The 13228-nt window shown below is 39.3% G+C and overlaps 1 protein-coding gene across 1 annotated transcript in view; it reads left to right on the forward strand.

Moving 5' to 3' along the window:
- The first annotated feature begins 1420 nt into the window (after positions 1-1420).
- SLC2A2 (solute carrier family 2 member 2) overlaps positions 1421-13228 on the forward strand; it is a 41822-nt gene continuing 30014 nt past the window's right edge. The window contains exons 1-2 of the mRNA XM_045863683.2: positions 1421-1435; positions 8700-8792. Coding sequence (XP_045719639.1) covers positions 1421-1435; positions 8700-8792 — 108 coding nt within the window. The remainder of the gene's footprint in view (positions 1436-8699; positions 8793-13228) is intronic.

Genomic DNA, 13228 nt, shown 5'->3' on the forward strand with positions numbered 1-13228 from the left:
TCTCATGCATTTCAGAGCCTGGGACTGTGCTGGGCTCAAGTTTGTGGTTTGAGCTGAATTACTTATTCAGTTGGGTTGCCCCATAGAGGTAATAGAAATAAAAGGGTGGTGGTGAAATAAAAGACACATTAAATCAGAGTCTCCCTTACCTCTTCATTTTGTCACTGCTTCTTCATAACATCCTGGTTTAGGGGACTGTCAGTTAGAGATCTCCTCTGCTGGGAACTGGTTCTGGCTGAGCCTCAGTGGAACCAAGTGACAATAGTTGCCACATACAGTTCAAGCTCAGCAAATTTTGATACTGTCTGGGCTCCCACAGGGACTGAACATTATAGAGGAGACACAGAAGGGTACAGACTCGGGGTGCCTGGGTGGCTCAGTCAGTTAAGCCTCTGCCTTTGGCTCAGGTCATGATCCCAGAGTCCTGGGATCTAGCCCCACATCCACACATCCGGCTCCTGGCTCAGTGGAGAATCTGCTTATCCCTCTCTCTCTGCCCCTCCCCCCAGCTCGGGCTCTCTCTTGCTTGCTCTCTCTTAAAAAAAATAAATAAAATCTTAAAAAAAAAAGAAGGGTACAGACTCAAGCCAAATGAGCAGATTTATTTGAGACTCTACACTCCAACAAGCACCTCTAGACATACACCAAACCAATAATAATAATTGCAAAAACAATAACAACCTACATTTTGCTGAGCACTTATTATGCACTAAGCTAACCACTTTCCTATCACATTTAATCCATATAGCAAAACAAAGTGTGTTCTGTTTTCATTTTATTCAATGAAAAACTAAGGCACAGAAAAGTCACTGGGAGCCAACTGCTTAAGGTGATACCTACCACCAGTAAAACGTTGAGATTCGAACCCAAGTTCATAGCTCTCGGAAGCTCATTCAGATAAACCACTCAAGCCTACAATGGCCTCTGGCCAAACAGCCCACCTCTAAAGCACAAACAACACAGTTCTGGTTCTCTGTAGAGCAGAGTGCAGCATGCCTCCCATGTCCCTCGTCTTTGTCATCCCCACAACATGAAACGTCAACCCAGCATCTCATCTTCTACAGAAGACCCCAAAGAATTCTTTTTTCACCTGTTCCTGGTTACTGGTGTACTTAACGTGTTAAAGTGTGACCACCTCTGGTTTGTGACTTATGCCTGAGGGACCTGCTCCCATTTTCTTTTGCTGGTGCACAAGTTTGAAGCCACAAGTCATTAAGGCAAAGCATTTATTGATTAGATTCTCCTCCATATTCAGCCTCTGCTGAAATCAGATTTTAAAGGTAATGGCCACGCTGCTTCATTGCCTTGCTCCTCCTCCTCTAATGTATAACTAGTAGAAAGCTGGAGAAAGGCTGGGCAGCTGCATGTGCCACACTCACCACAGGACTTGGAATTACGAGGAGGACTCTCAACCGATAAAATGACAGAAGATAAGGTAAAGTAGCATTATGTTCGTTTTAAATCAGCTTGAGGAAATGGATAGGGGGATTTGTTCAAGTCGGTGACCCTAGGGAGGATTTGGGGGATGTTGGGTGTAGCTACCACAGATTGAAGCTACTTCTCTTGGCCAACTGATAGTTCATTTAGCTGCAAAAATATGTATCATATTCAGTATTTTATATATCTATTCAGAATTTTAAGGATATTTGCTCTGTTTTCTGAGCAGTCTGTGTAACTTTCTCAAGTGATTCTGCATAACCATATTACTGAAGGAATGTGCAAAAAAAGGGTAGATTAACCTGAATCTAACTAATCATGAAAATTGGTCAGAAATTTTCAAAAATGACAATGAATGAAAAACAAGAAGCAGAAGGACTGTTCTAGATAAAAGGAGACTAAGAACTGACAACCAAGTGCAGCAAGTGATCTTAGATCCTGGAAAGAAGAAAACAGCTGTAAGGGACAATATGGGGACAGTTGGGGAAATTTCGAAAATGGGCTGTTATATTAGATAATATTAGTATATCTATTACATTCTTGGATATGATGATGGTATTGTAATTATGTAGGAGAACGTCTTCATTCTTAGTGAGTACATGCTAAAGTATTTAGGAATGAAGTGACGCTAATATCTGCAACTGATTTTCAAATGATTCCAACCACACTACATACATACCTGTGCACGCACACACATACACAGTGAAAGTTAAACAAATGTAAATGTTAACCATTCCTGAACACAGGTTATGGGATGTTCACTGCCTTACTTTTTCAACTTCTCTATAGATATGATACTTGCCAAAATAAAAACTTAAAAAGGTCATAGTGCTGTCGTTCTCTTACAAGTTTTCCCCAACCAAACACACCCCCCCTTCACACAATCACACAAGTAGGTAAATCTGTAGCCCTCTTAGAGTAGGATATCTAAAGTCCTGGCCTGTTGTAACTTACTCTGCTGAGCATTTCTTCATGTGAGTAAGTGACAAGGCTAGGAGCACAGACTTGGCGGTTAGCCAGGCTTGGATTTGGAGTGTGATGATGCTACTTACCTGCTGTGAGACCAAAGTTAAGTTATTTACCTGAGCTTGGGTTTTCTATATTGTGACAAAATAAGAACATATTGGGATATAATAAGAGGATATAAGATATACAGGGATTCTAATAGTTCTTTATAGTCTGGGAGTATTTAAATGAGCTAGTATTTGAGAGACAGATGACAAATATTTTAATGTTAATAATCATGCATTTGCATGATGTATTTTAAAAATAACTAGGACTTCATGATTTCCTATTATAGCCCAGGATAAAGCTAAAGTAGTTAGCATTTTAAAGGTGATATAAAGACAAATATTAAGTTAATAACTATACAGATAGTATGTAGATTTGGCAAAAATAATAAAGGTAGTGTTCAAATAACTAAAGTTTGTAAGAGACTGCAAAAGGGAAGGTAATATGCTTACCACAGTGTCTGACACATAGTAAACGCTCAAGCTCCATTTTGAACTATCACTAAATTCCCTTTAGAAATTGTTGTAGGACTTTTCTTGAGAACCAAGGAATCGCTTAATAATGGAACCCAGAAATAATGAGAACTGATGTAAAGCACGATGTTTCAGCTTTGTAAATCTGCCCAGACTTTGAAAGAAGTGGGATAAGCATGGAACTGAGGGTTAGGAGACCTGAGTTCTCACACTGAATATACCCAATAATGTACTGTCTAACTCAGACAAAGGACCTGAATTCAGTTTCTTCAAGTGGAAAATGAACAACTTAGATTAGAATCCTCTGTTCTCTAAGGTCCCTTTCAACATGAAAGTTCTATGGCTTGAGAGGCCCCTGGAGTTTTCCAAAGTTGGGTGCAAGATCACCTTTAGGTTGGCATTTGGAGCCATGCAGTTTAGAGGAAAGACATCAGCTTCTCCTCCCTGCCAGTCAGTCTGTAGCTGCTGAAAATCTGCTTTTTTGCTTAGAAATGGGAGTTTAAGAACACCAGCACTGGGTTCAAATGCTAGAATATCTGTTACTTACTAGCTGCATGGTATTGAGCATATCACTTAATCTTCTATAAGCCCTGGTTTCCTCACCTGTAAAATGGGGATAATTTCTTTTACTTTGTAGTATTGTTGTGAAGATTATTGGTGACATATGAAAAGCTGACAGGTGGTTGGTTGACAAGAGAGATAAATGATGTGCTAATGTGATTAAAGATGTAATTGTTTTATAGTTCTTTCATTATTTATAGGAAGACCACATTAGTATCTTTTTTTTTTAAAGATTTTATTTATTTATTTGAGAGAGAGAGAATGAGAGACAGAGAGCACAAGAGGGAAGAGGGCGCAGAGGGAGAAGCAGACCCCCTGCTGAGCAGGGAGCCCGGTGTGGGACTCGATCCTGGGACTCCAGGATCATGACCTGAGCCGAAGGCAGTCGCTTAACCAACTGAGCCACCCAGGCGCCCCACATTAGTATCTTATTTAATCTTTATGATATCCATTTTTTGGCAAAGAAGCAGATTCAGGGATATTAAGGGCCTAGCTGGTAGTCTTCTAGGTTTTCTGAATTCCAAGTCTATTTGTTTTTTCTAACAAACCCCATCTAATTTCTAAGCCACAAAATAAATACCACATTTTGTTTTATGTTAGGGTTCAGCCACTTGCCCATTCTGTGTACTCCCACATTTATCCTGTGGCATATCTTTCATTGGATGTGGAACCTGGTTTCTCTAACTTAAAATTGTTAAGCTCTAAGTGGGGGTAGTCTTTCTAAGAGTCAGGGTTAATATCTTGTTGCCTATGAAGAGGTGAGAGACAAAGCTTGAAGATCTTCAGCCACTTTGTAGGTATATGGCTTTGGACAAGTTCCTTACCCTTTGTGTACTGGTTTTTCCATATGTGACATGATAATAATAATTACTACCTACAGAGTTGTTGAAAGAACAGAGCCTGGACAAAGTAAGATCCTAAGTTCTCACTGTTTCATTAGCTCCTATGTACCTACCCTCAGTCAACCTCTTGGACACTAGATTAATGGATAGGATTGATGGGCTAATTCAGACTTAACAGTCTTCAGAAATTTCCCTTCTCATAAACAAAACTTTTCTGTCCAAGCCTAGTACCAAAATATATAGAAGATTGAATATAAATGTTATCTCTTTCATTTCACTACAGAAAAAGAAAAGATGGAAAGCAAAGAGCCAGTTTAAGGTAAGGTTCAGAGAGGGAAATTAAACCTAAAAGTAAAACAAAAAAGAAAGAAAGACAGAGAAAAAGAAGGAAGGAAGGAAGGAAGGAATAAAAGTTTCAGAGACTTCTGTATTTGGGATTATCACTTTCGTTGGAAATTCAAGTGACCTTCTTAAAATTGATAACATTGTTCCTTACCTGACCGACTAGGTAAAATTCTTATCTTAGGAAGTTAAAGTGGGGAAACTGCAGCCCTGCCCCCGCAAGATGGCAAGACCAAAGCCAACTCTGAAAAAAGAAGCCAAGAAGACCAGAGGACAAGGACTTTAAGGACACTCTAAGATTTCTAAATGTCTAAAAATTCTATTTCCTTTACAGTTCCTTTTTTCTGTTACTCCTATAACATGAGAAATTGGTCTTAGGGGCAGCCCCAGAATTGCTATAGTAATGACTTAGAACAATTTGATTAGAAAGTAATGAGACAGGAGCTCCAGAGAACTTAACTCTTTGAAAATTAAATTTCATTTTTATCAAAGTAATGTGGAGCAGCTAACACTGTTGTGACTTAGAGTGTGTATTTGGAGTGGCAGAGGAGAGCCGATGGAGATTATGGGGAACCAAATCTGCTACGGCCACCACCTTCACCCCTAACTTCCATTTCCATAGCACCCCTGCTCACCATTGGCATAGTGACTAGTTGGGTTGTTAAAATAAGAAGAAAGGAGCTATATGATTGTCTGGTGGGGGCAGGAGAAGAGAGCCAGTAGAGAGCGGAAGCCCAGGGATGGAGTGGGAAGGGCAGTCACTAAGACACCAAGTGCTTGGACATTCTGCTACAGGAAGAAAAGGAGATGCAGGGATGCAACTGGCCCTGGGCTTGGTGGTGGGAAGGCCATGAGGTTCTTCTTCAGCTGAGCTACAGAGGAGCAGTTGAGTAGTTTTTTCCCTTTAGTATTTTTGTACAGAAATGTCACAAAAATTTTCTGTGGATAGATGAGGAAGGAGGGGATTTGTGTGGCGGGTAGTGGGAAAATGCACTTGAAACTGGTGGGTGTTGGTGAGTTGGCTTCAGCATCACACTTGGCAAATTCTACGAATATGTGTGCTCTTAGATTTTTTTTTTTATTTAGAAAGATTATGATCCTAGATTTTTAGATGTGCTTGACTTTTGAATGTCTGTTTCTGACCAATGAGAAATTCAAAATAACCAATTAGTTAAAAGCATAGGGTCTGGATCTAAGTCATTATTGCACAAGTTACTGACTGTGAGACTGTAACCTAGTCTAGTTATCTATAAAATAGGGTTATAGTGCTGTCATGAGAAGTGTCCATTACTTGGTCTCCAGGATGTGTAAATATGTTACCCTAAAAGGCAAAAAGGACTTTACAAATGTCATTAAGATTATGGACCTTGAGATAGGAAGATTAACCTGGATTATCCAGATAGGCCAAATCTAATCTCATAACTTCTTCAAGGGGGAGAACTTTTCCGGCTATAGTTAGGATCAGAGAGATGCAACGTGAGGACCTGACCAGCCCATTTCTGGCTGTGAAGATAGAGAAAGGACACCACTAACCAAGGAATGTGGTGGCCTCTAAAGCTGGGAATGGCCCTCACTTTACAGCCAGCACAAAAACACAGATCCTGGTTCTACAGCCATGAGGTACAGAATTCTACCATCAACCCAAATTTTCCCCAACAGCCTTCAGAAAGGAACACAGCCTGCCAACATCTTAATTTTAGTCGTACCAGACTTCTGATGTACAAGAACTGTAAGATAACAAACTTGTGTTATCTGTTTTAGCTGCAAGAGAAAACCGATACAGTTAAAAGAGACAATCACATAGAGCAAAAGATAGGCATGCAGTAGGCAGAAATATTCAGGATTAGGCCTTGAAGTTGTGTTTGCATTGCACCTAATATCAAATTGTCTAGATTGTAGTGACGGAGACTATCAGGGAAGTGGGTGGAAGCCTTGTCAAGGTGCCCTCTGGTCCCCTCACGGCTGATGATGGTTACTTACTACAAATAAAATGAAAGGATAAAATTTTCTGTCCCTGGAAACAGCTGAAGGATAAAAAGGATTTGAGGAGAAACCAGCAAGTAAATGGAACCCATTTTAGCTTTGGTTGCCTGAGGCACTAGGTATTAGATATCTAGTTACATATTAAAGGATAATTCAAAATCTCTGGTAATCCCATACCATGTAGCATATTTGTGTGTGTATGTGCACACACACACAAACCTGTGCACACAGGTACATTTTACAGTTAACATACTTTGAATTTATTTGTAATAATTTTATTATGTATATGCATATATGATTTATATCTCAATATATATAATGTATATTATATTATATATATATGCTTCTTTCAGGATATATATAGATACAGGATATATATGCTTCTTTTAGGATAATATAATATTATCATATCTTTGGAGAAAATTTTAAGTCCTTTCAGGAAGGAAGTTGCTGGGAAGAAAAGCCTACAGAGGTGCCACCTGAAATTAATTCTGAATTAGTGGAAAGAGAACAAACCTACAGATTCCCAATTCTCACCACAGAGATTCCAATCCAATAGTAGGTCTGGGGTAAATCCCAGGAAGCTACACCTATAACAAGCTCTCCAATGAGGGTCTGGTTTTAGAACCCCTAGATTCCGTAACTTCAAGGCTCTCAGGCTGGTTCTGTGATAATACTTTGTTGATGATGACACTGAAATTTCTAATCTCCGGCTTTATTAGGGAATGAGAGGACTTGGGTTAATAAGCTACTTTTCATGCTGGAGTAGGGATTTACAATCATCCCCCTACTTAGAGAAAAACTGAAGATCCTACAGGAAAAGTGATTTGGGTCATATGCTCCCTAAACATGAGAGTGGGAACTAGAATTCATGTTGATATGACTCATTCATTTGTTCAGTGAAGCTTCTACAATATCCCATGTTATTTATTTAAACATTTAAATTATGTAATTATACAGGAAATCATTCCCTTATAAAATGTCTGATAATATAAATAAAAGAAAAAATACTCGTTTATCCCCCTTCTCTAGTCTCACATTCTTCCTCAGTGGTCATCCTTTTGTTATCTGTTCTTCAAGAAAATATTCTGTGACTTACATACAACATACACAAATCAAAGAATGCTCAAGTTTAAGCCTTTTAAAAAATTAATGAGATTACACAGCTTCCTTTATCACTTAACAGTAAATCAGTACAAAATGATCACATTACTCTAGCTGCAGCACAGCATAGTTGTATGTGTCATGATGTATTTGAATCTATCTGGCCATTTTCCATTGAATGACATTTTGGTTCTTTCTACAATTTTTGCTATCACACACACACACACACACACACACACACAATGCCACAATGCTGCATAAAATATCCTGATATGAGATTCTATATGTATGATATGATTTCTCTAAGATGGTTAGACATGTAACTATGAGTTGAAGGGAATGAATGTTCTGTCCCTTTCTACACTGAGTTTTGTAGCTACATGGAGTTGGAAAGAAAATAACATCCTTCAATCCATAACTCTAGATTCAACTAGTTGCAAATCTTAGAAATTATCCTTACCTGGATATTGATGTGGTCATGATAAAGCCTGGCTGATGCTTCTTGTATGAGTTTTGAGGTGTTTTTGTACCATAACAATGCCCAGGAGACCTCCCTATCTTTTTGTTACTGGTGTCTTTTTTACCTCTCCAAATGATATAAATTGACTGTTTTTATCACAGTGGTTTCCTTTGGTCAGCAGCAATTCTAGTCTTCAAACCTCATTTTGAATCTTAAATATATGTATGGAAAAGGATATTTGGTTCCTCTCTTGGAAGAAATTGTCCCAAACTTTTCTCAGCTTTAGCAGTGTAGGGCCTTTGATGAATGGCTCTTGCATTCTCATATGAATGAGGCCTGTTGGGAGCATAGGGCACACTGTGAATGAGGACCAAGGAGCAAGAACCAGCCTGTTGAGACTGTCAGAAGTCCAAGCTGCACACTGACACGATGGTAGGTAACTGAAATTGCCTTGTGTTTCGCAGCCCTGTGTTTCATTCCCCACAGATCACCGGGACCTTGGTTTTCACTGTCTTCACTGCTGCACTGGGTTCCTTCCAGTTTGGATATGACATTGGTGTGATCAATGCACCTCAAGAGGCAAGTGACACATGTACAATTCAAATCTCTTTTTGGCAATTTCTGTCAGTGACTGAAAGATCTGTGTTCCTCATACCCAGAGATAAAGTGTGTCCACGTGGGGAACATAGGGTAATCCCAGCATTCTGTCAGGCACCACATGTGTGGTTTCAAAGCTGATAACTTGGCCTTGGCTTCTCAGTAACCCTCACAAAGAAAGGGCAATAAACAATTCTTGATCTCTGACTCTGCTGTTCGCTGAGCTCACAGAAAACTCCAGCCAGAATACCACGTGCCTACAGATGTTGTTTTAAAAAACTTAAGAGCTTATTGCAACATTTATTCAGAGCTCCCAGCCATATGTGAGTAAAAAAATGAACGAAAAATGCTGGGGAGTAAGAGGAAGCAATAGAAGGATTTATTTCACTTTATGCATAAGCTTTTACTGGGCACCAACTCACTGTGCATCAGGTGCTTTAACATATGTTCTCCTTAGTCTAACCTCCAAAAACCTTATTATGCCCAATCACAGGCCAGATGAAACACTTTAGGAGCCCTAACACTAAGAAGGTCCTATCCTTCCCCCTAATTCTGTCCCTCCTAGCTAATCCAAAGTAAAATAATATATAACTGCTAAGTAATAGTCTGGAAGTCCAACAAAATTTGGATTTCTCCATGATAACTATTTGGATGGGTGTTTTTAAAAATATTGAATAATTTCTATCATTTGTCTCATTTATTTTGTGCAGCCCTACTCTGGTATACAATGAATAAACAGGAGTGGGATGTCATTTTTCTCAGCTCCCACAGTCTGTAAGTGGGGGAACCAAGACTTCATTCCCTTTGCTCTAATTAAGGCTGAAAGGTCATTTAGGGCAGGATTGTCTTCCTCTTCCTGTCACCAGTGCCAAGCAGAATGATTAGCATAAAGGTGTTCAATAAAGTGGTTAGTTAGGAAAGAGAGGAAGAAAGGAGAGAAGCTGGGGGGGGAGCGGTATAAAATGAAGGTCCAAGGATTTGTTGGGTGCCTTCTATGAATACATCATATTTTTTTTTAATTATGTTATGTTAGTCACTATACAATACATCATTAGTTTTTGATGTAGTGATCCACGATCCATTGTTTTCGTATAACACCCAGTGCTCCATGCAGTACATGCCCTCCTTTATACCCATCACCGGGCTAACCAATCCCACCTCCCCCCTTCCCTCTAAAAGCCTGCTTGTTTCTCAGAGTCCATAGTCTCTCAAGGTTCATCTCTCCCTCCAATTCCACCCCCCTCATTTTTCCATTCCTCCTCCTAATGTCCTCCATGCTATTCCTTATGTTCCACAAATAAGTGAAACCATATGATAATTGACTTTTTCTGCTTGACTTATTTCACTAAGCATAATCTCCTCCAGTCCCATCCATGTTGATGTATAAGTTGGATATTCATCCTTTCTGATGGCTCAGTAATATTCCATTGTATATATGGACCACATCTTCTTTTTTTTTTTAAAGATTTTATTTATTTATTTGAGAGAGAGAGAATGAGAGAGAGCACATGAGAGTGGGGAGGGTCAGAGGGAGAAGCAAACCCCCTGCTGAGCAGGGAGCCCGATGTGGGACTCGATCCCGGGACTCCAGGATCATGACCTGAGCCGAAGGCAGTCGCTTAACCAACTGAGCCACCCAGGCGCCCTGGACCACATCTTCTTTATCCATTCATCTGTTGAAGGGCATCTCGCTCTTTCCACAGTTTGGCTATTGCGGACATTGCTGCTAGGAACATTGAGGTGCATATGGCCCTTCTTTTCACTATATCTGTGTCTTTGGGGTAAATACCCAGGAGTGCAATTGCTGGGTCATAGGGTAGCTCTATTTTTAAATTTTTGAGGAACCTCCACACTGTTTTCCAAAGTGGCTGTACCAACTTGCATTCCCACCAACAGTGTAAGAGGGTTTCCCTTTCTCCACAACCTCTCCAACATTGTTGTTTCCTTCCCTGTCCATTTTTGCCATTCTAACTGGCGTAAGGTGGTATCTCAGTGTGGTTTTGATTGGATTTCCCTGATGGCTAATGATGATGAACATTTTTTCATGTGTCTGTTAGCCATTTGTATGTCTTCTTCAGAGAAGTGTCTTTTCATATCTTCTGCCCACTTTTTGACTTGATTATTTGTTTTTGGGTGTTAAGTTTGAGAAGTTCTTTATAGATCTTGGATACCAGCCCTTTATCTGTAGTGTCATTTGCAAATATCTTCTACCATTCTGTGGGTTGCCTCTGTTTTGTTGACTGTTTCCTTTGCTGTGCAGAAGCTTTTTATCCTGATGAAGTCCCAAAAGTTCATTTTTGCTTTTGTTTCACTAGCTTTTGGAGATGTATCTTGAAAGAAGTTGCTGTGGCCGATGTCAAAGAGGTTACTGCCTATGTTCTGCTCTAGGATTTTCATGGATTCCTGTCTCACATTGAGGTCTTTCATCCACTTTTAGTTCATCTTTGTGAATGGTGTTAGAGAATGGTCGCGTTTCATTCTTCTGCATGTGGCTGTCCAACTTTCCCAGCACCATTTATTGAAGAGACTGTCTTTTTTCCATTGCATGTTTTTTCCTGCTTTGTCAAAGATTATTTGACCATAGAGTTGAGGGTCCATATCTGGGTTCTCTATTCTGTTCCATTGGTCTATATGTCTGTTTTTGTGCCAGTACCATGCTGTCTTGGTGATCACAGCTTTGTAATATAGCTTGAAATCGGGCAACGTGATGCCCCCAGCTTTGTTTTTCTTTTTCAACATTTCCTTGGAGATTCTGGGTCTTTTCTGATTCCATACAAATTTTAGGATTGTGTTCCAGCACTTTGAAAAATGTCATTGGAATTTTGATCTGTATGGCATTGAAGATATAGATTGCTCTGGGTAGCATAGACATTTTAACAATGTTTATTCTTCAGATCCATGAGCATGGAATATTTTCCCATCTTTTTGTGTCTTATTCAATTTCTTTCATGAGTGTTTTGTAGTTCCTAGAGTATAGATCCTTTACCTCTTTGGTTAGGTTTATTCGAGGTATCTTATGGTTTTTGGTGCTATTGTAAATGGAATCGTTTCTCTAATTTCTCTTTCTACAATTGCGTTGTTAGTGTATAAGAAAGCAACTGATTTCTGTGCATTGATTTTGTATCCTGCCACATTACTGAATTGCTGGATGAGTTCTAGTAATTTGGGGGTGGAGTCTTTTGGGTTTTCCACATAAAGTATCATGTCGTCTGCGAAAAGAGAGAGTTTGACTTCTTCTTTGCCAATTTGAATACCTTTTATTTCTTTTTGTTGTCTGATTGCTGTTGCTAGGACTTCTAGTACTATGTTGAACAATAGTGGCGAGAGTGGGCATCCTTGACGTGGTCCTGATCTTAAGGGAAAGGCTCTCAGCTTTTCCCCATTGAGGATGATATTCGCTGTGGGTTTTTCATAGACAGATTTTATGAACTTGAGGAATGTTCCCTCTATCCCTATACTCCGAAGAGTTTTAATCAGGAAAGGATGTTGTATTTTGTCAAATGCTTTTTCTGCATCAATTGAGAGGACCATATGGTTCTTCTACCTCCTCTTATTAATGTGTTCTATCACATTGATTCATTTGCGAATGTTGAACCACCCTTGCATCCCGGGGATAAATCCCACTTGGTCTGGTGGATGATCCTTTCAATGTATTGTTGGATCCTATTAGCTAGGATTTTGTTGAGGATTTTGGAATCCATATTCATCAGGGATATCGGTCTGAAATTCTCCTTTTTGATGGGGTCTTTGCCTGGTTTGGGGATTAAGGTAATGCTGGCCTCATAGAATGAATTTGGAAGTTTTCCTTCTGTTTCTATTTTTTTAAACAGCTTCAGTAGAATAGGTATTATTTCTTCTTTGAATGTTTGGTAGAACTCCCCAGGGAATCCATCAGGCCCTGGACTCTTGTTTTTTGGGAGGTTTTTGATCACTGTTTCAATCTCGTTACTGGTTATTGGCCTATTCAGGTTGTCAATTTCTTCCTGTTTCAGTCTTGGCAGCTTATAGGTTTCCAGGAAGGCCTCATTTCATCCAGATTGCTCAGTTTATTGGCATATAGTTGTTGATAATAATTTCTAATAATTGTTTCTATGTCCTTGGTGTTAGTCGTGATCTCACCCCTTTCATTCATAATTTTATTAATTTGGGTCCTTTCTCTTTTCTTTTGGATAAGTCTGGCCAGTGGTTTATCGATCTTATTAATTCTTTCAAAGAACCAACTTCTAGTTTCGTTGATCTGATCTACTGTGTTTCTGGTTTCTAATTCATTGATTTCTGCTCTAATTTCAATTATTTCTCTTCTAATGAGTAGCTTAGGCATCATTTGGTCTTTTTCTCTAGTTCTTTAAGGTGTAGAGTTAGTTGGTGAATTCAGGATTTTTCTATTTTTTTGAGTGAGGCTTGGATGGCTATGTATT

Source organism: Mirounga angustirostris, unplaced genomic scaffold (genome assembly GCF_029215605.1).
Source record: "Mirounga angustirostris isolate CCGP_5_RB_7025 unplaced genomic scaffold, mMirAng1.0.hap1 SCAF_1, whole genome shotgun sequence".
Taxonomy (NCBI): Eukaryota; Metazoa; Chordata; class Mammalia; order Carnivora; family Phocidae; genus Mirounga; species Mirounga angustirostris.